The 27172-nt window shown below is 40.4% G+C and overlaps 3 protein-coding genes across 5 annotated transcripts; all 3 read left to right on the top strand.

Moving 5' to 3' along the window:
- Positions 1 to 1440: 1440 nt before the first annotated feature.
- Positions 1441 to 8703, top strand: pfkmb (phosphofructokinase, muscle b). The gene is made up of 22 exons (XM_068593411.1): positions 1441 to 1644; positions 2912 to 2985; positions 3487 to 3564; positions 3842 to 4031; positions 4219 to 4384; positions 4469 to 4513; positions 4764 to 4872; positions 4979 to 5074; positions 5148 to 5240; positions 5371 to 5496; positions 5662 to 5726; positions 5812 to 5875; positions 5995 to 6141; positions 6221 to 6291; positions 6591 to 6678; positions 6764 to 6916; positions 7004 to 7168; positions 7245 to 7306; positions 7410 to 7521; positions 7620 to 7719; positions 7809 to 7914; positions 8465 to 8703. Exons 1-22 carry the CDS (start codon positions 1560 to 1562, stop codon positions 8598 to 8600), a joined length of 2331 nt encoding a protein of 776 aa, XP_068449512.1. The 5' UTR covers positions 1441 to 1559; the 3' UTR covers positions 8601 to 8703.
- A 905-nt stretch (positions 8704 to 9608) lies between these two features.
- Positions 9609 to 22647, top strand: espl1 (extra spindle pole bodies like 1, separase). 3 transcript variants are annotated; one of them, XM_068593410.1, is made up of 33 exons: positions 9609 to 9783; positions 9916 to 10004; positions 10227 to 10529; positions 10645 to 11400; positions 11600 to 11701; positions 11813 to 11924; positions 12066 to 12193; positions 12422 to 12615; positions 12705 to 12947; positions 13102 to 13246; positions 13357 to 13516; positions 13889 to 14028; positions 14229 to 14363; positions 14452 to 14568; positions 14672 to 14843; positions 14959 to 15087; positions 15203 to 15359; positions 15915 to 16024; positions 16162 to 17075; positions 17163 to 17306; positions 17406 to 17811; positions 18066 to 18191; positions 18489 to 18702; positions 18887 to 19092; positions 19409 to 19536; positions 19974 to 20096; positions 20215 to 20364; positions 20459 to 20626; positions 20794 to 20898; positions 21008 to 21123; positions 21216 to 21299; positions 21903 to 22067; positions 22153 to 22647. In XM_068593410.1, exons 2-33 carry the CDS (start codon positions 9924 to 9926, stop codon positions 22352 to 22354), a joined length of 6435 nt encoding a protein of 2144 aa, XP_068449511.1. In that variant the 5' UTR covers positions 9609 to 9783; positions 9916 to 9923; the 3' UTR covers positions 22355 to 22647. The 3 variants fall into 3 exon arrangements, with proteins under 3 accessions (XP_068449511.1, XP_068449509.1, XP_068449510.1); XM_068593408.1 differs by having other exon boundaries at positions 16162 to 17306; XM_068593409.1 differs by having other exon boundaries at positions 9906 to 10004; positions 16162 to 17306.
- Positions 22648 to 23805: 1158 nt separating this feature from the next.
- On the top strand, positions 23806 to 27103 carry pfdn5 (prefoldin 5). The gene is made up of 6 exons (XM_068594598.1): positions 23806 to 23909; positions 24269 to 24371; positions 24704 to 24735; positions 24846 to 24920; positions 25031 to 25136; positions 26804 to 27103. Exons 1-6 carry the CDS (start codon positions 23844 to 23846, stop codon positions 26887 to 26889), a joined length of 468 nt encoding a protein of 155 aa, XP_068450699.1. The 5' UTR covers positions 23806 to 23843; the 3' UTR covers positions 26890 to 27103.
- Positions 27104 to 27172: the final 69 nt, after the last annotated feature.

Here is a 27172-nt window from a genome sequence, read left to right as displayed (position 1 = left end):
TGTGTAGTACTGCTCTGTATCTACTCGCACATCTGATTCATAATTCCAAACAGGAATAGAGGATTAAAAAATATAATGTGTCTAGTAGTCAGTCAATTAAAAAGCAACTGACAATTGTGTCGTGGAGGTTGAATTTCCCTCCATACAGAAATTACTTACACAAAGAAATTACAAACAAGTACAATTTTTTTATGCTAATTGTAAGCTTTGTAAGTGGGAGCCATGCATATTTAATACATATTTAATACCCAGAGGTCTTGTTTGTGTGCAACCAATTTCATCTTCTAGCGAGAAATACATCAATCTTTATTGAACTGGACTTATGTGACTTGCTGAATTCAGGAGACTGTGTATTTCTTTGTGTTAATAAAGGGAGATGTGCAAAATATGTTTAGGACCTTGTTACCTGGCACACGTTCCTCAGAAATCTGCAGATGATAGCAACAGACATTGGGCTAGTGGGAGTAAACTAGCCAGTCATGTACAGATAGAGGACGTACATTGTGATCACAAATGCTTGAAATGAGAGAAAATACTGAGGAATAATGCTTGAGCGAGCTGTCTTTTGTAGAACAGGTTTGTCATGTGAGTGACCATCTGCCTTGCACTTTGGAGTGTCTCATGAACAGGTTTTCTATAGCACAGTCATATTTACAGTATCAGCTGAGTCTGGATCACATTCTGGTTCATATGTCATGGTTCACTCTCTTTAGGAAGTAACGACCTCTCAGCATCTGAATGTGAAAGCAAGACGACCTCGAGCTCTGAGCCACCAGAGGATGCTGGTTAGTTGGACTCTAACTAAAGATCTATATCATTATCGGTTTAAATATGTAACGTGTTAATTTAAGACCATAATTAATATTGATTTTGTTGTATTTGCACGATTTGTTGTGACAGCAGATAATAAAATACAGTAGATATATGATACTGTAGCTACAACACTGAATCTCAGTGGATGTTAATAGAACTAGTTGATGCCAACCCCCAGAAAAACAACATTAATGTAAAAAAATAAAAAAATACAATCAAATGGAACTAAATTAAGTTCAGGTATTTAATAAACTTAAAAGTAAATAAATAGAAAAAAATAATAACATAATCTTTCACCCCTTTAGTATAACACATCTGAATCAATCCATCATGTTTAACACATGGAGACAGGAGCCCCAACATTTGGAAAATAATATCTCAGAATTCCCTAATATATATATATATATATAAACAAGGCCACAGTGAGTAACATGTGGTGGGAGCAAAAAAGGCCCAACACTGATTGAGAGTCAGAGGATTATTGCCGTACAGTGGTCAGTGTATGAGGGGGGGTTGAATACTAGGCACTGTGTACTTGTGTGTGCGTCTAAATGTGTTTGTGAATGTGTGTGTCTCGGTGTCTAACTGCAAGAGGGTAGTTTAGCTGAGCACTTCTGCACCTGTTGTTACTTTCTCTTAGTCGGCAGGTTGAGTTAGCGGTGAGAGGCTCCTTGTACTCCACACAGTACACAGCAGGGTAGCTGTTTTACACTCAAGACCTATTTCCCTCAGCCAGCTCCAGGACCATGGCACAGCCGGCTTCCACCGACCCCACCAAGATGGGAGCGGGTCGGGCAATTGCCGTGCTGACTTCAGGAGGCGATGCCCAGGGTGAGTAAAGGGTTTCCAGGGCAGTATGTGAGTGTGCGGTGCCAAGGCAAAGCACGCCTGAACAGGTAGTTGAGGGGAACTGGTGTGAGGGAAGTCACTACTTAGTAACAGTAATTAATGACATTTAAAGAAGTATTTGATTCATAAAGTGAGTTAGAAACTTAGAAATATAGAATTATGATGTCTCTTGAATAAACATTGGTTGACTGAACAGTCACTGGAGCCTAGTTCCAGATCTCAATACTACAGATTTAAGTGTTATACAATATGTCCTTTAAGTAGTTATTAGCACTAGAAATAACACCACCTTTTGCCTAAATTCTAGCCCCTTTTTACTGTCATATTGAATCACAATTGCAGCTTCATTTTATATCAAATGTATTCGCAATAATCATATTTTAATGACAACAGAGCTGCTATATATCTCACAGCTAACTTTTGGAGAAGGGCAGCATGAAGTCCTTACCTGCCAGCTTGAATGAATTCCTTCATCCAAACCGCTGGAAGCGCAGAGTTAGGCAGCCACTCCTCTGACCTTTAAATTGATTAGGAATATCTCCACTGTGACTTTTGGGAAGTGTGTCAGTGACCTCCGCATAACCCTGGAGTTTGAGCATGTGAGACAGTGGGGTATCCATCTCTGTTTTTAACTGAAACTTTAAAGAATTTGATCTTTAAATTCAAAACTTCACAGATTGATTCCCCTCACCCTTTTTTTCAATCTCTGAAATACATAACCCTCATTACAACCTTACCTTTTTACATATCTTGATATTATTATATCCTGATTACTTCTTCTTTCTCTATAACACTGTATCTATTACGGGTATTAATTTTAGAGGCATGACCTTTCTGTCATGCGTTTGTAAAGCGATTAGGTGAAGTGAGACGGCTGTCCTTTGCGTCTTTTCTCTCCTCTCCTCCTTTACACTGTAAGTGGAGTTGCTTTTGGCACCATTGAAGATAATCTATCCACATCTTGTCCTTTAAATAACCCCCTGAATGTTGAAAGAGCAGACCGAGGCCCTCTGGCCTTTCCTACAATACAAGCTTTCCACGATCACTGACAATTTATCTGTTACCAACAATGAAAATACAGTCAAATAAAATTGTACTATAGTATAGTTTCAGAAAGGTCACCATGTAACCGTTATTCTATTCATTCATTTATTCAATTCAATTATTCCTCCCACCTGAATGTAAGTGCTGTCACAAGGTTCTCATACAATTATCTGACCTAATGTGCATGCACACACTGTGCCTACAGGAATGAATGCAGCTGTGAGAGCCACAGTACGAGTTGGAATTTACACGGGAGCCAAGGTGTACTTTGTCCATGAGGTAAATAATTCAGTATTTGATAAATCATCGATTGCGCAATGTAAAAACACATTTTAAAGAATTGGCAAAATGCCCATCATCAAATTTCTTACAGCTCTAGATGCTCCCTTGAATTTGTGTGTACTGTCTGTCCAACAATCAAAAACTACAACAGTTATTCAATTAACAATAATACAAACAGAAAAAACAAAAAACCTTCACAACAAAGAAGCTGGAAAACACCGATGTTTGTCGCTTTTGAATGAAAAGGGACATGAACACCAAAAGAAATCACAAAATGTGCTTTAGATTGCCAAATAGTTTTTGGCACTATTCCTGTCAATCACACAAGATCAACTTCACCTATAGATCAAAAGCAGCTTCCAATATAATGAACACATCACCTGTTGGACTAAAACATCTGCAAATGGCAGAGAAAACACATGTTTTAATTTATAATCCTGAAGCTTCTTTTCAGTAATGACCCCGGTCCAAGGAGGTGATATTTTGTTTTGTTGACAGGGTTACCAAGGTCTGGTGGATGGAGGAGACAATATTTGCCTTGCTACTTGGGAGAGTGTGTCAATGATGCTACAGCTGGTGAGAAAAAGCATATTTATCTGCACGTACCTCATCTCCACTCTGTTTTTAACTTGTGACCAGTTAGTGGATTGGATCCTCTGTGTAACTCTAGCAACTCTGTGCCTCTACGGTGCAGTTCTGTAGGTCAAAGGGTTATTTGAATGCCATGGTTCATTAAACAGCTTAAGACTTAATGGACCCCGACGTGAGCTCCTAGGTTTCAGATTACCTGACCTATTTCTTTTATCTGCCTTGTGATTCTTGTTTGAAACTCTTCCTCCTTGATTAATGTCAGGGTGGGACTGTGATTGGAAGTGCCCGCTGTCAAGATTTCCGCACCAAAGAGGGACGCACCAAGGCCGCCTGTAACTTGGTCAAGCTGGGCATCACCAACCTGTGTGTGATTGGTGGTGATGGCAGTCTGACGGGTGCCAACCAGTTCAGAACGGAGTGGAGTGAGCTGCTGGCAGACCTGATCAAAACTGGTGAGAGTAGACACATTTATTATTCTATGCAACACAGCCTCAAATGAAATGTCTCATGCACATATCGGCCCCTCTATACTGATGTTATGGTATAAGTGGCTTTTGGTTTAGGCATGCTGGTAATTCAGGCTCCAGCCACTCTTTGAGAATTAACAACTTCTAAGAGCATTGTCACCTGTGATCTCAGGTAAGATCACGTCAGCTGAGGCAAAGAGTTCCTCCCATCTCAATATCGTTGGCATGGTGGGCTCCATTGACAATGACTTCTGTGGCACGGACATGACCATCGGCACTGACTCTGCCTTGCATCGCATAATAGAGATAGTGGATGCCATCACCACCACAGCACAGAGGTATGCAATATTACTGCGTTTATTGAATGGACAGACTTGCCATGCCATTTTAAGAGTCTTGACATGCTGTGTGTTGTGGTGCAGTCACCAGAGGACCTTCATCCTGGAGGTAATGGGCAGGCACTGTGGGTGAGTGCAGCCTGTGTGTTGTCACTGTCACTGAACTTCTGGTTATACAATACCTACAAAACATACTGTCTATGGATGAAATAGGAGAATGTCCCTCTCAACTACGTTAGAGCATCTCAAGTAACTAAGGCAAATGATCTACAGTCATGCAGCTCTGTGAAGCTAATCTTAGGCTCAGCAGTGCTTTGAGTTAAATGCTAACATCAACATGCTCACAGTGACTCTGAATATGACTCTTAACTCTTAATAGTTACCTGGCTTTGGTGACAGCTCTGTCATGTGGCGCTGACTGGGTGTTCATCCCAGAGATGCCACCAGATGAGGGATGGGAGGAGCATCTGTGCAGAAGACTGACAGAGGTACATTTATTGTTTTGCATTGTCTTCAATGACTAATTTAAATATAGCTTCTTTTTTAAAAGAAAGTCTGTTTGTTGATCTTAAAGGTTTTCTCTGTCACTCCTAGCAAAGAGGCCGCGGCTCACGTTTGAATATTATCATTGTGGCAGAAGGAGCAGTAAACCGTGATGGTGAAGCCATCACATGTGACAGCATCAAAGAGGTCAGTAATGACAGAACTCCAATATAACAGCACACATATGGGGTCTTTTTAAAATCCTAATCTCTCTGTCCAGCTGATATCAAAGAAGCTAGGCTTTGACACCCGTACCACCATCTTGGGCCATGTGCAGAGAGGAGGAACCCCTTCTGCCTTTGATAGGATTCTGGTAATATTCACTGTCCCAGATATAAACCGTTTAAATATCAAACCACTCAACATATTTCTTGTTAACAATGTAAATAAACGCAAGTTTACCTGCTTCTCTAAGTGTCTGCTTTCTGATTGTCATGATTCAGGCCAGCAGGATGGGCGTGGAGGCAGTGATGGCTCTGCTGGAGGCCACACCAGACACTCCTGCATGTGTAGTCAGTCTGTCTGGGAACATGGCCGTCAGACTGCCTCTCATGGAGTGCGTGCAAATTGTGAGTCAAATTTGTTCTCTAATGCAAAACAGCCCAGCTTTCTTCACTTTGTACACAATGAACAAATGAACAAGCAACCTTACAGAAAAGTAAGATGTTTTTGATTATTATTTTGGTTCTGATTACCGTAAATCCTTTTTGTCTTTTGACTTTCTGTCACATTAGACTAAAGATGTGACTACAGCTATGGCTGAAGGGAGGTTTGAAGATGCGGTGAAGCTCAGGGGAAAGTGAGGCATGCTCTTTTTCCTTTTCTTTTTAACATTCTTGTGTGTTGTCTTGTGTTTTAAATGCCTGTACATTTCTGTACAATAGGAGCTTTGAGAACAACTGGAACACTTATAAAATGCTGGCTCATGTGCACATTCCAGATGTAAAGGTCAGGATCTAAGTTGAACCATCTTGTTGTACACTTATCTTACTGTACACTTAGTCACTAACTCCCAGTGGAAAATACATGCATCTTGACAATTGTTTCTGTGAATGTGCTTGTGCCAGAGCAATATAAACATTGCCATACTGAATGTGGGAGCTCCGTGTGCTGGAATGAATGCTGCAGTTCGTTCAACTGTCCGGATTGGCCTCCTCCAGGGCCACAAGATGCTGGCAGTGCACGACGGCTTCGATGGCTTGGCTCATGGAAAGGTAAATTGCACATACATAAACAAACGAAACACATTTTACTTTCAGAGTATGACAGAGCATGCCCTCTGTCCCTGCACAGATTGAGCCTATTGGTTGGTCTGGAGTGGCAGGATGGACTGGAAAAGGAGGCTCCCTGCTGGGCACAAAGAGGTGAAATAGTTCATCAAACTACTTCGGGGTGCCTTTGGCTCAGTGGTAAAGCAGGGCCATACTTCAATCAAAGGAATGGCAGTGTCCCTTGGGCAAGACACCTAAACCCGATTTGCTCCCGCAGGCTGTTCCTGTGGTGTGTGAATGAGTGTGAAGGTTAGATAGCCCTGATAGGCAGGTGGCACCTTGCATTGTAGCTCATCCGATCAGTGTATTAATGTATGAATGATAACCAGTAGTGGTAAAGCACTGTACAAGTACAGTCCATTTACCATCCTGTGTTTCCCCTTTTTATAAAGGTCCCTGCCACATGAGTTTATGGAGGAGATCAGTCTGAGCATCACTAAGTTCAACATTCATGCTATCGTCATTATTGGAGGCTTTGAGGTGAGCAGCTAAGGAAAAGATTCACATCCCGAACACTAAAACTCAACATTGTACTGATTTCCTTATTCCTCCCTGTCTTCACAAGGCATTTGTTGGTGGTCTGGAGATGGTGCAGGCTAGAGAGAAGTATGAGGAACTTTGTATTCCCCTTGTTGTTGTTCCTGCGACCGTGTCCAACAATGTTCCTGGATCTGACTTCACTATTGGCACTGACACCGCCCTTAATACAATAACCATGGTATAATTCATACCAGGCAATCCAAAAATGAAATCTTACTCCCTACATTCTTCTTCTCTTACTTCTTTTTCGCTTTCTCTTGTTCAGACATGCGATAGGATCAAACAATCTTCTGCCGGTACCAAGAGAAGAGTTTTCATTATTGAGACGATGGGGGGATACTGCGGCTACCTGGCAACCATGGCTGGCTTGGCATCTGGAGCGGATGCTGCTTACATTTATGAGGAACATTTCAACATTCATGACCTAGAGGTCTGTCCCTGTGAATGTACAAAAGATATGAAGCTCAGTAATGACATCAGTGGTCTCATACTTGATTTGTTTGTAGTTGAATGTGGAGCATCTGGTGGAGAAGATGAAGACCACAGTGAAGAGAGGACTGATTCTAAGGTTTGTGTGAATTAACGTAAATTATATTCCGAGTAGAATCAACTTTACACTCTGCAGCTCACTGTTGCTTCAAATCTCACCCAATATTCTACTTCTGTTTCAGAAATGAGAAATGCAATGCCAACTACACCACCGACTTTCTCTTCAACCTGTATACAGAAGAGGGTAAGGGTGTGTTTGACTGCAGGAAGAATGTACTTGGACACATGCAGCAGGTGAGCCACACGATGCAGACCATCTGTATGCTGACACAATGTATATGATAAAATATTGCATTACATAAACAATAATGAAACCTATCCTCTGTTATTAGGGTGGAACACCCAGTCCTTTTGACAGGAATTTTGCCACCAAAATGGGGATCAAGTCTGTGTTGTGGTTGACTGACAAGCTAAAGGAATGCTACAGACATGGTGAGGACTTGTTGCATATTGTGGGAGTGAGTTCTGTGCTGCTTGTGCTCTCATGTGTAATATATATATTTTTAATCCCAAACCTACAGGTCGTATCTTTGCCAACTCTCCAGATTCAGCCTGTGTGCTGGGCATGAAGAAGAGATCTTTGGTCTTCCAGCCTCTGGCAGAGCTTAAAGATCAAACCGATTTTGAGTAAGACTTCATTTCTATCCTCTCGTTTTATTTTATTGTTACGTATTCTCGTTTTGCATTGTTTTCTGTTCTCACATTACACTGTTAGTGGGTAAGTGGTCCAAAAAGTGGGTTAACGTTTCGATGAATATTGTACTTGAGTATTGTACAGCAATGTTGCTTTCCAGAAATCATGACCCGGTTACTCAAGATAATCATTTTTTCAAATATATTTCCTGTCCTATTCTTTGTTGCTTTGCCTTACGGTCTTATTATTTTTGAAAAGAGAGCAGACGTCTTTACAGCTAATGTCTCCAAAACTACAAAACTCACACCAAAACAACACGGATTGCTAAAAGGCACGACATGGAAGAAGAAAAATATGTACATTTCTTATTAATGATCCCTTTAAGCCCCATTGTTGTAAGTTGACTTTGGAGTCTTTTGGCCACCCGAGTGGGCAAAAATGATTCAATCAGCTTTGATTAAGATATCTAACATACATTATTTTACTTCTAAGGGTGTTGCTCTTTTTTTCTTCTTTTACACTGACAAATGTTGTCCTCCACAGACATCGTATTCCAAAGATACAGTGGTGGCTGAAGCTGAGGCCCATCCTGAAAATCCTGGCCAAGTACAAGATCGATCTGGATACCACTGAAAAGGCTGCTATGGAACATGTCATCAAGAAGAGAGGCGTAGTCTAGCATTTCGCTCTCTGACTGTCTGTTGTTAAAAGCACTCTTTAAACTCTAAAAGTAAACTCTGAGAAGTAATACAAATAAAGATGACAATTATATAACCAAAGCACATTACAGGTGTTATTTTAAAGAAAGCATTTCTGCTGCTGTGTCACACCATGGTTTTAGTCTGTTTTATGTATCCCTGTCCCTCTTCTTTTTTTTTTTAAAATCTAAAAATCAAAATGAAATACTCTTATTCAATCATTTTCATTTAACACTTTTTCCCATTTCCTGTCATCACACACTTTTGCATTGTAGAGTTGTAGAATTTATTTGACTGCTGGTGTCTTTTTTTTGTGCTTTTTATCCATGTTCATACCCTTTCATACCTCTAACATTCATGGGCCTTGTATTACTGATTCAATCTAGTACAATGGAACAATCGTGTATTGTTCCATCGTAATCGTGTATATATCAAGCATTGTTTGTCCACACTTTGTTCACTCACTCCCTTAACTCTTAAAAAAAAGTAAATCTACTAAAGTTTGTTATGTTGCAAGTGGTAACAAACCCTCATAGGATGGGAAGTTTCAACTGTTTAATTAAAGCCTAGCGGGTCTTTGCTCTGGCTGGCACGTCGTCGGGGACACCTGCGGGTCTCTGGCTCTCCCGGCCGAGAACGTGCACATATATATGCATATATGATCTGCAGGGGGAGTGTGGACCTGTGCCCTCTGGTGGATATATTACAAACTAAAATCTATTTTCATCACTCCATTCATCATAACAAACTATTTGAGATTTACAGTGACCACATAAAGCATTCACTCCATGCAACTTTTAATGTGTTATTGTTTTACAATAGTGAATCTCAGTAGATGAAATTAGTTTGTCACGGTTTTATAACTTATAAACTACAGAATGTCGCACTCGCGCTTTTTTAAATTTGCGATCACAAAACTACAATACCCACACGTCCCATAACTTCCGAGTAAAAGCGGATGTGCGGTCTGATTGGTTAGCAAACACCTTTTCAAAAACAGTGCGCGGGGGCGCAGCTTCCATGATTCTTTGGTATTTGAAACCTTAAGCTTATGTAACTTTAGCAGCCACTTTACCGCTGCTTGATTGTGATGTTATGAAGGACAAGGCTGTCTTTTATCTGCCGTGGATATAAACGTGTGGCCGTAAAGGTGTCCCGCTTGAAGTAAGTCACTGCACCTCTTGGTAAAGCTGACAAACGTTAACGTTGTCAAACGGCTTCATGTTGACGTTGATGCTAACGTTAGCTTAGCTACGCTTCTCGAAATGTGCTAACTTAATAACAAGGTTTCTACAGCTGCAGTCATGAAGTGTTTGAAAGTGGACGAGTACGTCAAGTGGACTTCTTCAGTGGAAGAGACGGGGCGGTTACTTCACGAGCTACAGGTTAGCACGATCATGAAGATAAACCACTCGTATTCATAGTAACGTTACACGGTGTTAGTTTTCTACAAGCAAAGACGTTTAAACAATACACGGCAAGTTCCATTTCATGCGTTAAACATGTTTTTGAGAAGAAAAATGCAAAACACATTACATTTATTTATAAATCACGATTTTAGAATTGTATCTAAACTTGTCTTTTTTATTCATAAATATGTTTTGCAGAATTATGTGAAGAGTCGACCGGGCCTTCAGGGTCGCACACTGTGTGACCGGATCATCAGGGCCTGTAACCATCAACTTGGAGTTGCATCACCTAATCTTGACCATGTCAGTCTGTTGGTCCAGCTGGTGGAGCTTTCCCTGCATGGCTATGATATTTCTGCAGCACTTGTGGCCCAGAGCAGCCCACTCTACATGGAAAAGATAATTTTCCATATTGTCAAGAAGCTAAGCAGCCTAGAAGCTCACAGTCTGTGTAGCCATGTCGCTGGGATGCTTTACAGCAGGCTTGCCCCAGCCCAACAGGTATGCATCACTTTCTATTTTAGTTCATTTACGTGTTTTGGGAATTCCACATCTGGACTGAATGATCACCTTTTTAGTATTGGCGTTAACAAGGTTGTTCTTATATTGTCCGTAGGGTGAGGACTACAGTGTTCTTGTGCGGAGCTGCTTCTCGGTGCTCTGGAATGGACTATCTGCTACCAAAGACAAGAAAATCCTGAATATTCGTGACAAACTCCACTGCCAGATACAAGCTCTGAGTTTTCTTCTGTTGTTGGACACAGAAAGTGCAACCCCCTCTTTTTCCAAGGTCCCCATATATACAGAGGATGCCATCACTGAATTTGAGAGTAGCTGTGAAGTGGTAACCAAGGACGATGCTGCTTTTCTTCTTCAGGAAATACACACATTTTTCAACAGATGCTGGACTAGTAGTGGTCAAGGCAGTGAGGGGGGCGGGCTCAAGCAATCGACTGAGACATCAAGTCTATATCCGCTTTATGAAATGGTGTTAATTGTAGTGAAGGTGCTTTGTAAGGCAAGCCACTATGATCTGGCGTTCACCTTCTTGAATGACATCGAGGGCAAGGTTGCAGGCAATGCTGACGGTCACCGTACAGTCACAGTACTCGGCAAATGGGCAGTAAAGATTCATTCTACAATGAAGGCAGGTGGGGAGAGTGGCCAGGCTTTGACAGAGTGTGCCAGGGCCTTGAGGTCTCTCTCAGCTGACCTTGGGGACAGAGAAGCTCATGCAGTCCTGGAAGGTTGTGGACTAGTGATATGGGCTGTCGAAAGTGGCCACAGCAAGGCAATAAGTGGACCTGTGCTCCTGGCTTGGTTTTCTTTTTGTGAGGAGAACCAAGAACGGCTAGTAAAGACGCTAAAGAAGGTTGGTATGGGTAGTGACTTTAGAAAAATGTGTTATTTTTGTTTGTGTGTGCAAGAGGAAAAAAAGTAGGACTCACTCTATAAAATAATATTCTGTTGGCTTCTTCTCAGTTGCCTTTAAATAGCCATACACAGGCTAAACAAAAATTCTTTAGGAAAATCTATAAAGATGACAAACCTGTGATTTGCTTTATTTACAGAATTCAACATGCCAGGCTGAGAGCAGCAGACTGCAACAGGCACTTTGCTTCAGTATTTACCAAAGCTTTGTATTAGCTTACAAGAGCATGCTCGCATCACAGGTGAGGCTGCTTCTGTACAAATAAAACAACTGAATCACACAGTTGGCACATATTGCAGCACTTTTATTTGTACTTCAGGTTTGAGTACTGATTGTGATTTGTTGTTTTCAGCTGGAGAACAGTGACACATTGGACAGAGTGCTGCTCTACTGCCAAGCTACAGCTGGACAGATGATGACTGAACTGCGTAAACTGTCTAGTGAAAACCTTCTCGTCAAAGCAGGTGATTATTACAATGTAGATTATTAACATGTCAGGTCTTGTGAGTGGTTCTGAAATAATTACTTAAATTAGAAAATATATAGACAGTTCATATGATATGGTTATAATGAATGACATTTTAAGATTGTTGTGTGTCTTGCAGTGATTGCTGTGAGCAACTTGGCGTCTGCATTTTACAACCGGCGTCTCTATGACCAGGCCTTCACACTAGTTGAGATTATCTGCAGAGATCTATGCAAGAATTGCCCCGCCTCGCTTTCTGTTGATAGAGTAAGTCCTTAATTTGTCTGTTTTTTTTTCATTTTTATTTGGCATATGATATACATACACATTGTCTTAATACTATAGTGAATAAATCATGTCTTTTTCTTAAATGGGCTTGGTTGTCTTAAATTGTTTTAAAAAGGCTGTGGTGGAAGCAAACCCAAATGATCTTAATGAAAAACGTTTTTATTTGTGCACTCATCTCAAGCATTAACATGACTTTTTACTACCTAGTTAAGTCGCCCCTTCATGCTGGCTGTGCAGACGTCTAGACGGGCTGGACAGCTGGAGCGAGCGTTGGACTGGGTGATCCTGTGGCTGAAGGCTTTAGGGGACAAAATCACTACCCATATGTCTGAACCGGTCTCCCTGTGGGTGAAAACAAAAACTGACCCTACTCGTAACTCTGAGGAGGACATCCGTCTCCGGTACAGAGAAACTTCATTTTATTTTTTTTGTTTAGAGAATGTGTTTTGTATATTATTAATGGAAAGGAAACTTGTCCAATCCAAAACAGAACATTACGCGATGGTTTTGGTCCAGATGTCCCAGATGAGCGAGTAATGCTTTGCCTGTTGGAGGAAGAGTTGCGTTGCTATAAGGAGGTGGCAGGAGACACGGCTCAGGAGCGTTACAACACACTCTGTGATTTGTTGGACATCTGCCATGAGGACAGCTCACACAAACATCTGCGTGCAGTCTACCTATGTGAAATGGCCCAAGTTGTGTGTTACCAGGATTTCAGTGAACAGACTGATTGGTAGGAGCTTGTCTCTACATCATTTCTAATGAGTCGTGCTCCTTGACATTTACAATTGCACTGTTTTATGTGGGGTTTATGATGTCCGTGCAAATTATTTAGGGGAAAAAGCTTACCGTCTCTGTGTTCATTATGTTCCTTTGTAACTGTACAGCACAGCAGTTGATTTCACCCATGAAGCTTTACGACTACTTGAAGAAGAACCAGAGACTCCAACGAATGCTGACAGACTGAAGGATGACAAGGCCCATGCTTTACTTTGGCTCTATATCTGCACTCTCGAGAAGAACCTTCAGGAGGTGAGCGCTATGATTAGTGGATATCAACTTTTCTGGATTTAAGTCTTGGTTTATTACACTGACGAACCATCTTGTGATTAATTAAAGGTCCTTGTTTGTTTTTTGGTCAGACCATTGACAGGGACAAAAAACTGAGAGAGTTGCGTGAGCAGACTCAGTGTGTGGCCAATCAAATGGAAACCAATGATTTTGATTATGAAGACAAGCAGAAGACACAGGACAGCATCCTGGTCTATGAAGGCTTGCATTTTAACCTGGATGCGGAGAATAGTAAGAGCCCTTTTCCTATCATTAATCACCCTACTGTAGACCAATGATATGATGGTTATACTTGTACCATAATCTGAACACATCTCTGCTAAGCACTATTGGTGGGTCAAGTCAACTTGCTGTTTTTGAGCTTAATATATTTATAAACTATATATGTATGTATGTTAACTTGCTGTTGCTCCAGAGTGCCTGTTATATTGTTCTGATAACATTACTTTAAAATAAAAGCTGCAATACACTAGTGTTTTACTTCATTGTTGAATTTGGCGCATAATGCAATTAATTAATCGCAGAAAAATCATGCGATTAATTGCGATTTTATTTTTTTCAACTTTGCCCAGCCCTAATACACATGTTTTTATTTCCTAAAAGAGTTGTTCAAGCCTTTGGAAAGAGCACTTGAGGAGTGGTCCGCTCTTCTCCAAAGACACGTCCTGCCTTCTGTCAGAAACCCCAAACAGACCTGTAGCTCCATCGCTGTGACTGCGGCCCTCTTTAAACTCAAAGGAAAGGTAAAAATACATCCTGGATGGGGTTTTTTTTGTTTCTATCTCACCACCAAACTGATCAAGCCTTTGTCAATTAAATAACCACTTGGTTAAGAACTTTGGAAATAACTTTGATGGTGTATTCTGGGGTCAGATTATCATTAGTATTGTTCACATCATTGGTAATTAATTTGCGTATTTATCTAATCTCATTTCTTATGTAGCCTCTTAAGGCTTTGGAAGCTTACCAGCTTGCGATTGGACTTTCACGTCAACTTGAAGATGCTCATGGATGTGCCAGCTCCCTATGTCAATCAACCAGCCTTCTCCTAGATATGGGCACTCCTGAACTGGCTTTGGTAATGTAGTTTTGTAATATTTATTTGTACCAAACATACTATATCTTGTAAACTATATCTCACTTTGTTCATTGTGCTGATTTTTAAGGCCCAGCTACAGCAAGCAGAAACGTTTCTTACCTCCGTTTCGACTTCTGATGGACCTTCTTCTCTCTCTATGATGGCCGTTCTGTTGAAAGCTCAGTACTGTTACAGCATAGGGCAGGTAAGTGACATGTCTGGAAGCAGTATTTATTGCATTGTTGTTGTTGTTTAGCTGGACTAAGTGATTCTACTCAATTGCCAATTTCCTGTTGATCATATCGCAGGTAGATTGTGGAGTAACTTATCTGTGTGAGGTACTTAAAGAAGTGAACAAGCAGAGGCAGTCAAAGAGTTGGTATCTGCTGCGAGCTCGGATGCTCCAGACCTGCAGCTCCTATCTGAGTTTGGACACAGCTGCTCTGCCACAAGCCAAAAGAAGCCATATCACACAGCATGGTTAGCTAAAGCATTTGCTCTACTGGATATCATTTCCGTTTTAATTTTGCATCGTGAGAATGCAGAGAGGGGGTTAGCAGCTTTAATGAAGTAAGGACCTGTAATTGTGTTCCAGGTCTAAATAGCCCAGACACTGCCCTATATGAAAGTCTGAAGCTTCTCTGCAGCCTGCTGGTCACTTTGGTGGGGAAAGGGTTGTATGGGTCCAACGGCAGCAGCTCCGACATGCGCTTTATTGACCAAGGTAAGTTTGTCCCACGCATGAACTAAATAAAATAGCTTGCAATACCTTTTATTGATGTCCCTTTTCAGTGTCGTCTGCCATGATTCTCTCCCTCTCACTCTTAATCTATGAGCAGGAGATAACTTGGTGCTGAAGTGGCAGTTGCTCTCAGAGCTTCTAAAGTGCTCTATGAAGGTCGTGGCTGTGAGGAGCAGCTGTGGAGCAGTCAACGATGCCAGGCTCCAATGTCTAGAAGCTCTCAAACTGGCCATTAAGCTGCAAGCGCTCAGCCAGTACGTACACATGCATGGTCGAGGGTTAACATGTAAATGGTGAAGCAGTGTCAAAGATATTGTGCTCTGATATTATAAGTGTTTGCTGGGCATTCTTAAATATATATATTTTTTTCCTTTTTTCAGAGTATAATACTAAACTTAGCGGCAGGACACAACTTGTTTCTGCTTATTATTTGTGTACTATTACTGGTACTCACCCTGTACAGTCCACTGCAATCCAATACAACAGTCCTGTAATAAATCGCAATTATTAGATGCTTATTAGATTCTGCTGTTTCTACTCTAAAATATGAAGCAGTCCAGAAACAAAGTAAACCCTAGTGAAGGGTTTTTAATCTTCTCCAAGTTTGTTTATGAACAGTCTAATTACAGTCAGTGAATTTGAATTTGTTCTAATATATACTAAGTAATGTTGTGCTTATAATGAGCCTAGAACACGTCAGTGTAGATGTAGAGCACAATACATTGAAGCCAATGTGTTCACATAACAAACGCTTGCTCTTTTTAAAAAAGATTATGGAACTCTCGTCTTTTCTTTTCTCATTGTTCTAGATGTGCTGAGCTGCTGGTGATGAAAGCTGAGTTGGAACTGATGCAGGGGGAGAGAGAGGAAAGTAGAATCGATTTAGACAAAGTCAGAAACCTTCTGGAACTCTGTACAGGTATGTTGAATACAAAGCTCCTGCTCAAATAAGAATGGATATTGGTCCAATGCTTGTACTTGACTTGAAATTGTTAGTTAAAAGCATGTCTTTTCCTTGTACTACATAACTGACTTCTATTTGTTTCTTTTCCTCAGATTTTTCTGATCATGTGCAAAAGGCTGAAGTGAAAATCAAACCAAGGAAAGGTCGCCCGGCACAGAAATCTCAGTTGCCCCTTAGTGTCGTGGAGGATGATCTTAAGGGCATCCTGAGCACAAGGTGGATTGGCAAAGAACCTGTAGTGAGGGATGTGGCCAGCTCCCCGCCTTTAAAATCCCAGCCTCGCTGCTGGCTTTCTTCCCTAGCGCATGAATCTGACTGCCTCTGCCCCTGCTGCTCGGAGCCCTGTCTGGGCCGTGCCACAGCTCGCTGGGCAGCCGCACAGGCTGATCTGGTACTGCAGCTAGATCCCAATGAAGCCAAAGTCAGTTGGAAACTCCAGACGTCAACATTAGCTCGCTGTAAGACTATTGTTGCCAAACTTGGGTCAAAATTGGCTAAGCTCTTCCCTCCCTGTGGCCCTGGCAAACGCTCCTCAAAGCCCTCACTGATGCAGGACGTGGTGGGCCGTGTCTACCTCCACATGGCCCTGTCTGGGCTGGAACCAAGGCATAGCAAGGTCTATGGCATATGGAAAGTACTGGAAGCTGGCTTGGCGTTTGTTGATTCCACCCCTTCTCCTATGCTAAGACCTGTGAGAGCAGGTCTAATGGCAACCAAAGCCATTGTGTCTTTGGTTACCTTGGCAGAGAAAAAGGGCTGCAGCCCAGAAGAGCTCTTCTCAAATGTTTGGACTTGGAATGCACCAAAAGAGGATAAAAAGCTGAAATATGAACAGAAAGCGGTGCCTCCCTCATCCTTGCTTAAGAAGCCTAAAGGGTCCATTAAAAACCTAGATATTCCTGACAAAACAAAAGACGCCAAGAAGGTCAAGGTTGTCAAGCCCAGGATTCAAGTGCCAAGCTCTTCAACCAAAGGAAAGGGACTTGTTCCTATGACACCAGTAATGGTAAAGCCTGAGTCATCTATTAGAAAGCTTGACTATTTTGACTTTGACACAGTGGTACCTAGATTGGCCTGCACTCCTGTTCAAAAGGTGAAAGCTCCTTCTTCAGTGCGGAAAGCACCAAGGACTGCCTCTAAGCTCCAGTTTCATGTGTATAAAGAGTTATCACCAGTTCAAGACAAACCTCAACCTGTGCCCGCTGCCCCCAGACGCACAAAGAAATCACGTTTCGTGGTAGGCATTATATCGAAGCAGTTTTTATTGTTGCAAAAAGTATTCAGCTTTTTTGTGTTTTTTATGGGGGCGAAACATTTTTCTTACATTTCAATACAGGTGGAGTTTAGTGATGAGAGTGACACAGAAGCAAACACCCCAGCAGAGCCCAAGGAAAAAATAGATGTGACTAAAAAGCGAACCACCACAAGAAGAGCTGCGCAAACCTGTAAAACAACCCCAGATCCACCTGCAGAGAAGGTCCCACCCAAGAGGCAGACCAGGGGTAAGAAGATCACTGCAATGCCGCTGATGACTTCTGAGGATGATGAGTCTTTGGTCAACCAGTCTGCCTCAACCAGAAGAGGAAGAACTAGAAGAGAGCTGTCTCGGGTAGAAGCAGATTCAGCGGAGGAGCCAGACAAGATGAGGACCATTGAGGAGGACACTCATCAAGTTCTGGACATTAGCATTGAGCAGCTCAGGACATCTGACTCTGAAGAGGCTGCTTCAAATAAAGATACAGGTGTGTATTTTGTGACGTTTGTGAAACTCCCCATTAATTAGTAAACACAACTTAATTACCTGGCATTTGCATAAAATGTACCATGATTTTGTGCCATTCATCACACCATATTGCTTGTTAAAACATTTAATTTAGCGATGCCTTCCAAGCTCACTGTTAAGGATTTGAAACTCAATAATAATGGTTTTCACTGTATCTAACAACATATTGATAAAGAGCCAGAGTTCTAATCTCTTTCTTGACTCGCTACATAGATTTGGAGGTTTTACGAAGGGATATGAGTGGTGAATTGGAGAGAGACGACATGTCTGAACTAAGCAGCAGAGCCCATCTAAGAGAAGGTCCACAAACTCACCTGTCTCATTCACACACCAGGCCAGGTGAGGCTTTACACTACTGCAGTGCGTCTGAATTATGCCACTATCTTTATGGTATAATGTGTCCTTTTTTTTATTGGCGCGAAACTCACAATCTTGTAAAGTTCGACAAAACTTTACAATAAATGTGTGTACGAGAGGAGGGAAACATGCACTAATATCTGGAAACTATCTTGTAATGAAAAAGGGATATGATGCATAAAGTAAATAAGTAAACACTGTTGCTCTTCATGGTAGCTATTTAGCCTTCTTAACCCTTTATCCAGTTGTGTCTGTAATTTTAAACATTTCTTCTCTTAGACAATCTTTCTCTCAAGGATGTTGAGTCATTGCTATGCACTGCATGGTTGGCCCTCCAGCACTTCCCCTCCCCGACCATCTACCCGACCCTGTGTGCTCTCCTGGCCTTGACCAGAGGACAGCAGGACCCCATAACTTCAGCTATGCTGCACGCCCACTCTTTGGGCATCACAAATCGTCATCACACAATCAGGCATCTAGCCAGTTCTCTCAAGTAAGCATATGTCTTGTATGTACAGTGTCATGGCATGATGTTCCTCTGACCAACACTTTTTTAGCATGAATTTCAAATTATTGTTTTGACATCTGACAAGGCTTTTCAAGGCTCAAGATTATTTTACATTGACAACATTACAAATGATTTAATTCATGTTTTTATTTGTGTCATCATTCATCAGAAAGCTGAGAAAGGTGTCCAGTGAGTTAGCTGACAAGATGGATGCTCTGAGTCTAGATGAGCTCAGTCCAAATGAGTCAAAGAACTCCACTGAAAAGAGGTTTTTGCAGTTGGAGAACATCTTCTCCTTCCCAACTGCTGACTCTGCTGATTTCCCCCAGAGCCACTGCCAAGAGTTTCTCCAACTAATTGAACAGCTTCCCCCAGGTAAAATAACAATTACTGTCTTGATCTCAAAATGGGTAAATGTTCATGTTTGTTTCCATCAGAATGTGGTTTGCACAGGTCAGTAGTGCAGAGGTTTTTATTGTGAGTTTGTCAAATTTCTAGTATGTCATTCCTTTTGCTATGGTAGCTATACTTGGTGGAGCTTAACTCAGTAAGTGTCAGTTGTTTTCATCTTCTCCCTAACCTGATTTAATTCAGATCACTTCATGCTTGTTAAAATTAAGCAGAATTTGAACTGCATTATGCTCATGTCCTATTATCCTTTCTTTATGTGCATCCCTCTCACCTTTTACAGGGGTTACTGTGTGTGTGATGTCTGTGCTTCAAGTAAAACCTGGGGAGATGGGTGATGTCATCATGCTGTCACGTCTTGAGAAGGGATCTGCCCCTGTCACTGTTCACACCCCTACCTCTAAACAACAGGTTAGGACAGTAGATTTTTTTCTGAGTAGAATGGTAGCCACAATCTGAAACCAGGCAAGTATATTGTCCTATAAGCAATTTGGTGACACAAGTGACTTTCAAATCTAGCCATGCACCTACTCTCCCAGCTTTTATCAAGTAGCCTAGTCTAAAGGCAAATATTTACTGCAGTTGTAGTTATATTTAATTAAAGTATAAAGGCATCTATCAAAATATAGTCCTACACCATATTCATCCACAATGGTAAATGCAGTGACTGCTTTTTTGACTTGAGTAGTTATGTCTCACTAAATTCAATATTTAAAAAAATGAATAAAAGACTGCAATGCAATTCTAATACAAGATGTGACAAATGTTTACTTGATTTTTGTAATTTCCCTCTGGTTTTGTTAACATTCCAGATTATAATGCTGTCTCTGTCTCTCTGTGTTATGCAGCACTCCATCGGTTGGCTGGTTCAGGAGATAGATAGTATTCAGGTGGAGCAGAAGCTGGTGAGCTCTGTGTCCGAGAAAGCCAAGTGGTGGGAGGGCCGTGGGGCGCTTGACTTCCGAGTTGGGGTAAGTGGTGAATAACAAATGTGCTACTGGGGAGTCTTATGGGACTTCATAATGTCTGCATTGTTTATGTGGTTTCACTTAAAAGTTATACTCTTCCTACTACTTACATTTCTTTTAGAAACTGTTGAAGGTGATGGAGGAACTGTTAGGCTGCTGGTGGAGCTTTCTTCTACCCCCATCATTGGATCCTGAGCTTTCCAAACAGGCACAGCACCTTTGCAAGTCTTTGTCTGCAAAGGGAGTGATGATCAGTGAGGAAATGTTGATGGTGTGTGTTCTTTTCTTTTTTCTCTGCCTTGGTTTCTGTTGGAAAAGGAACTGTAAAGCAACAACTACTCACACGTTAAACTTCCATGTTTCAGGCTGTGCTGTCTGCCTCTCCTGTGCTTTCCCAAGAGGACCTAAAGAGATTTGCTCTGGGAGTCTCTCCGCAGTGGGATACGGAGTGTGGACAGCTTCTCCAGACAGCTGTGTCCCGGCTCGCTTGCAGATGTGAGCCCCGCGGTCATGTGGTTCTCGTCCTGGACAAGGTTGGTTTTGACATCTTCATTAAATAATGCATTTTCTTCTAGCCTGATATGTACACAGCGGGTCATTTCTGGAAGAGAAAGGACCTCCAAACACACTAATGTGATATGTTCTTTGTGAGGTAGGATGATGCTGAAATGTAGAGGTATCCTCTCCTGTTTCTCTGCAGTACCTTCAGAAGCTGCCGTGGGAGAGCACCTCCATCTTAAAGTCTCACTCTGTCAGCCGGATGCCTTCTCTGCACTCTATAATTGGACTGAGCATTCAGAAAGAGGTACGACTAAGCTCCATTACTGTGACAATATGGTGAACATGTAGTATACGTCCTGACAGATAAAGCCTGTGGTAGTTACGGATATTGTTTTTTCAATCTTCCCTTTTAGACTGACTCTCAATCCATCCTAAAGCAAGGCGTGGATCCAAAGCAGGTGTTTTATGTGGTGGACCCTGATGCCAACTTAAGAAACTCTCAAGGACAATTCAAGGAATGGTTTAGCAGGTGAGACTGACTTATGACAGTTGAAACCTTTTTATTTGACTGTAAGTCTTTCTGTCTTCTTCCCATGTACTACGTTACCGTTCTCATTACAGTAAACTGGATTGGAACGGTGTTTGTGGAGTTGCTCCTGACTCGAGTCAGCTAGAAGAAGCTGTTGCTACCAAGGATCTGTACATGTGAGTTTGTGATCTTAAGTATCCTGATGGGGAGCGGAAAAAATACTTACAGTTCATAATACTGCAAGATGTGGAAAATAATGTATTATGAAAGTCCTTCACAATCACTGTTTAAGCAGATTAGAGCTCGACTCAATTCTTTGATCAAATAGCAGATTAACAGGCACATCATTTTATTTTGCCTGTTAATGCTAAAATTTCATTTTTTTTTCCTCCCAGTTTAGTCTTCTGTGATGATTTATGTTTAGGTTTTGGACTGTTAAAACAAACTACTTGAAGATGTAATGTAGGACTACAGACTTGTGACATTTTTTCACTATTGACCAAACAATCAATCTTTATATTGGGTTAAACTCAATCCCTGTCACAGACAATGTTCTCTTCAAACTCTGATAGAAGTCCCATAGAAAAGGTATTCAAAAACGTATTGTAAAATAATTATAAGAGGATAATCTTTAACAAACACTATTGTAGTGGGTTTAAAAAACAAACCGTTTTAATACATTATTTGATAAAGGTTGATGTTTTATTATGAGCTCTTTCATTTGAGAACCAGTTTAACTTTATCTGTGTCCATGTCCTTCTAACCCCGGGATGCTTTAGTTACGTGGGTCATGGTGCAGGCGCACGATTCTTTGACGGCCAAGCGGTCCTGAAACGGCCAATGAGAGCAGCTTCTCTGATCTTCGGCTGCAGTAGCGCCGCTCTGGCAGTGCGTGGAGATCAGGAAGGACAAGGCATTGTCCTCAACTACCTCACAGCAGGCTGGTGAGATACATATTTAGTAGCAGTTGAATAATGATCTGTTAAATGTGTCCTATGAATACATTGATTTAGATGTTCTTCTCTTTAGCCCCCTCTTTTTAGGAAACCTGTGGGATGTCACAGATCGGGATATTGATCGCTTCACCAAAGTCTTGTTGGAGTCCTGGTTGTCTGCTGGTTCCGGAGCGTCCCTCCTGGATTTTATGGGCCAATCCCGTCAGGTCACACACATGAAACACCTCGTAGGAGCTGCACCTGTTATCTATGGCTTACCTGTTCACCTGCAGTAGATGAGCTGGAAAATCAAAACGGCTAGAAACAGAATGTATACAATATCAGAATTGTATTGTTCCAGCACACAAGCTGGAGGAAATTACTCTAACTTGAACTTTGTTTCGTGGGTTTTGGTGAATATTAATTAAAGTACTGCATTTTATTGTATTTAAACCAATGCTTCCATTTTTAACCTAATGTTACTATAGTGTGAATGATTTTAAATATCTTGCGCATTTTTATAAAGCATTTGAATGGACAATAAATATGTTTAAACTTTTTTTTTTTTAAATAAATGTGTTCTCTAATACAGTCTGTCTGGTTTGTGGAAATTAATTTGTAATTAGTCACATGTATTGATATTTACAGTAACTTCTACAAACAAGAAATATTTCTCAGCAAAATCTGAACAAGTTCCTATCATTTAGAAAAAAATCTATTTACTGAATTAGAACCATTTATTTGCCAGGTATGTTACACATACAAGGAATTTGTTTTGGCAGGTGGTGCATCCATGAGCCCAACAACAATCAAGTTGATTGCAACAGAAACATATTACATTTACAATAGCACATAAAATAAAGTCCACAGACAAACAACAGTACTACAAACATGTATACTGTCGGTGTGTGCGACCTAGTTAGATCTTACACAACACAGATCTTGTTCTTACAAAACTTGGTTATATTTTCTCGGAATATTGTACTCTCGTTACAGCTATAGCTGTGAGATTCTTCGTGGATGAATAATTTTCTTAATTTTGTTGTTGGCTTATTGACATTTGATCAAAAGCTCATACTTGTTAGCTCTAATTGGGAGGAGGCTTTTACAGGCCCTAGAACACACATGCTGAGGTAAATAAGGACTACCAATAATGTAATAATTGGACGTTAAAGGTTTCAGTTGAATGTGCATAATGTACAAAATAAACCAAAAACAACTGCTACCCTCACATTTACATATATACATTTAAAGTGATATTAACATTGTGTAACCTGAACTGGAAATTGCATACCGATCTTCTAAATTTAAATTGTATTGTTATTCTGGGTCATTAAATAGAAGTTTGCAGACTCACAGTGCAAATTCTACATTAAATGGAGATGACTAAATTTGCATTTTCAAGTTTACGTAGGTGAAATGTCACTGACTGACGAACATATTTTAGGGTATAGTTTGTTATTTTATTTGTTTGATTAGTAATTTAATGCAATAAAAAACCAGAGTGAGTTATTGTTTTACATACATCACGATTTTGTTCAAATGACTAGATATTGTGAACCCTAAAATAAGTGTGATATTATTAGAGCATTAGAACGAGACAAACGCATTGTTTATGACTAGTAATCACATTTAAGTTAAAAAAAAAAAAAAAAAAAGGATGGAGGAGCATGTAAGAACAGTGTTCTTGACTCGTCCACAGGAGGGCGGGGTTCCAGACTAATTACCGCCCCCTGCGTAACCCGGATGCAGTCAGAAAAGGTCAGCTCGCCTCGCGCTTCCAACATGGCGGTGAATCTCACAGACCTCTCCCTGCCTCAATTAGAGGGCCTGAAAACCCAACTAGATCAGGTAATTCCGTACTATAAGGTTACGTGTGAATGGACTGAGCCTGTTATTCAATATCAGCGTTATAAGGGCGATCATCTGAATGAAAATGGCGGAGTGGGGTAACGTTAGCGAGCACGCACATCTGAAGCTAACGGTTCAAACGCCAACGTTACTTAAATATGCAGCATGTTAGTATTAAATGCCACACCGTGGCACGAGTATGTCGACAGGAGTAAAACATACATTGCAGTGTGGTCACAGTTGGTGGTTGTTATTGTAAATCGGTGGGTTTAAGAAGTTATCGACTAGCGTCCCACTCTTGTTGGAGTCAGATGATCTCCAGGTGTGGTCGTTGATTTGTACATTTGACTGTTTTGCAGGAGATCGAGTTCTTGACGTCTTCAATAGGTCAGCTCAAAGTTGTCCAGACGAAATATGTTGAAGCAAAAGAGAGTATGAACGTTATGAACATAAACAACAAAGGTGAGTACAATACTTGTATGTGACTTGGTGCCTCACAAAGCCTTTAAAAGAGTCACTGCTGGAACGATTGATAACATATTTATTTTAACAGTGGTAATTTATTTGCAATAATTCACACTTTTTTTCTATAATGTTATCTGTATTGAATTAATCTCTAAAACACATTCCTATATAAACCTTCCTATCCAAAAGGCTCACTGCACACCAGTGTGTTGCACAAAATGATGTGTAGTGTTGTCATGTTAATAAGAGTTTGTGAATTCAGTCTGTACATCTGTGACTCTGCAGCTGACGTCGATGATGTGTGACTTCTTTCTCTCCTCTTGTCACAGGAAAAGTATTGCTCGTGCCACTTACCAGCTCTGTATCCTTCCCCTCATGGTCTCATACTTTGCTGTTTTGCGTGATGTGCCTTATTGAACTTGTGCGTCTCTTGACACATGCATACTTTCCCTTGACATTTGGTCTTCTCAGATGTACGTCCCTGGAACATTGAATGATGTGGAAAATGTGTTCGTTGATGTGGGAACAGGATACTACGTTGAAAAGGCAAATATATTTTCATTTGAAACTCTTTAAGTAATGTAAGCCATTACTAGATAGTTTATTAGTAGTACATTTAATGTATACTTAATGTATATATTTTTCTGTTTCTGAAGAATGTGGACGACTCCAAGTCTTTCTTCAAACGTAAAATAGAATTCCTCACAAAGCAGATAGAGAAAATTCAGCCAGCGCTACAGGAAAAACACGCTATGAAACAAGGTAAGTTACTTTCTTTTTTTAATTGATAAGTTTCCTCATTTTTTCCACTTAGTGTCGTTTGTTCTGTTTGAAGCCAGATATTTTAATGCTAAAAGTCCCTTATGTTTCAACTAAAATAATAGATATTACAAGACAAGTCCAAAACACATTACAAATAATTAAATACTGCTTATTTTCCATCATGGTCCGCAATTTAAATGATTAATGACAAGGTTATATTCACTTAAATTCCATAGTGTTTCACAAATATGTAGAGCATTTTTACTTTTAAGGTCAATATACCACAGATGCTACTGTAGAGTACAACTGAAATTCATTTGCTAATATACATTCAACAACACATGGTAAAAACAACAAACCACTTTAAGTTGAACATATTCCGTAATCGATTGGCTAAATACACCACTGCAAAAGGTCAACATCAAGTTGCTGTAGAAATATTGGGTGCAGTTGTATCAAAATAATTTTAAAAGTACATGAGTCCAATATCGGACCTGAATTGTCTGGTTTGTTTATAGCATAATGTTAGCTTTTTACTTTGCAGATTGGCATTCAATTAAAATATACTATTGTTTTTTCGATTCAATTTTATTTGTAATTCAATTTTCCTTCAGAGGGCTTTACAATATGTACAACTTGTGACATACTCTGTTCTTGGACTGTCGCATTCGATAAGAAACAACAATTACTACTGTTAAACAGTTTGCTGCTGCGCTTTTATCGTTGTAGTGAAAAGTGTTAGTTCTTCATGCTATCAGTTTAATTTATTTTAATGTATTTTAATTTCAAGGTTTTAATTCTGCCTCCTTTTTTGGAGACTCCAGGTTTTTTTACAAACCTCCGTCTCGCCCAAGTTTGATATTTTAATCAAAAAATCCCATGATGTAACAACAAAGTATTAATGAACACCAAGCATTCTGATTTGAATTTAATACAGACACAAGACTACAATTCTTCTTGATTCATAATCTATTTTGCCAAGCATTGATTATATGCTGAGAGCATCAACTAAATATATTATACTCCTTACGCAAGGTGGATAAAAGATATCTAATGAACACTTTTTATCTCAAAACCTGAGCATCACTGTCATATTGAAATAAACACATCCGTAACTAAATTAAACTTTAACCTAGCAGAATCTCCAAAAATCATCTGCTTTATTTTGCAATTCTCCTCTGAGATAAAACTGGGCCTTGTGCATATCTAGCCATGTAGGCATATTTGACATTTTGCCAGCCTTCACACAGCAACTTCAGCTGACCTAGCTCTCCCCCTGGAACTAAGGAAGGCTTGACCAAACGGTCATATGCCATCTATAGCCCCTTCCTCTAAGAGTGTTCTGCTTTCTGGGAGCCTGGGCCTCTCCAGATGTTCGTTATGTCACCTTTTTCTGTAAGGTTTTTTAGCTGACTAGACTGAGAGATGGTGTCCCTTCCTTTGCCCAAAAAAGTTATCTAGTCTTCCTATACCTGAGGAAAAAAAATGTTAAACTTCCTGTGTTATGCTGCAATGAACGACCAGAGCTTCACATTGATAAGACATTCACATAAAACCTGCATTAATGGGATATTTTATGTGCAATGCAAAATGCCGACATTGGTCTACAACAATGCATCACTCTATTGCTTACTTATTTACTTTGCACCTCGTGTTATTTCTTACAGCGGTGATTGAAGTAATGAACGCGAAGATCCAGCATCTCCAACAGACTCAGCAGGCATCCCAAGTGGTTGGACCGACCAAGGCTTAATGAAAACATCTGTTTGAACGCTTTAGGAGTTTAGGGGGGTTATGTTTGTGTGCAAATAATCAAAGTAAGTGCGTAAACCATAAACCATGTCTCCAGTAAATTGTAAGTAGGCTAATGTTTTGGTAAAGAAATGTGTACTTGGTCAATTTGAAATCACTTTGATTGGTGTCTGATAAATTGATATAATTAAAATGGTCACTGTGCATTTATGAAACATGTTTTTTTTGTATTTGTGTATTCATTAGTCGGGTTCACTACCTAGAACTTTTTTATGCTTTCAAGC

Source organism: Clinocottus analis, unplaced genomic scaffold, assembly GCF_023055335.1.
Source record: "Clinocottus analis isolate CAN_PGR_092001 unplaced genomic scaffold, fCliAna1.0.p SCAF_3, whole genome shotgun sequence".
Lineage (NCBI taxonomy): Eukaryota > Metazoa > Chordata > Actinopteri > Perciformes > Cottidae > Clinocottus > Clinocottus analis.
The sequence above is the reverse complement of the archived record's forward strand: the minus strand, read 5'-3'. Positions and strand labels throughout refer to the sequence as shown.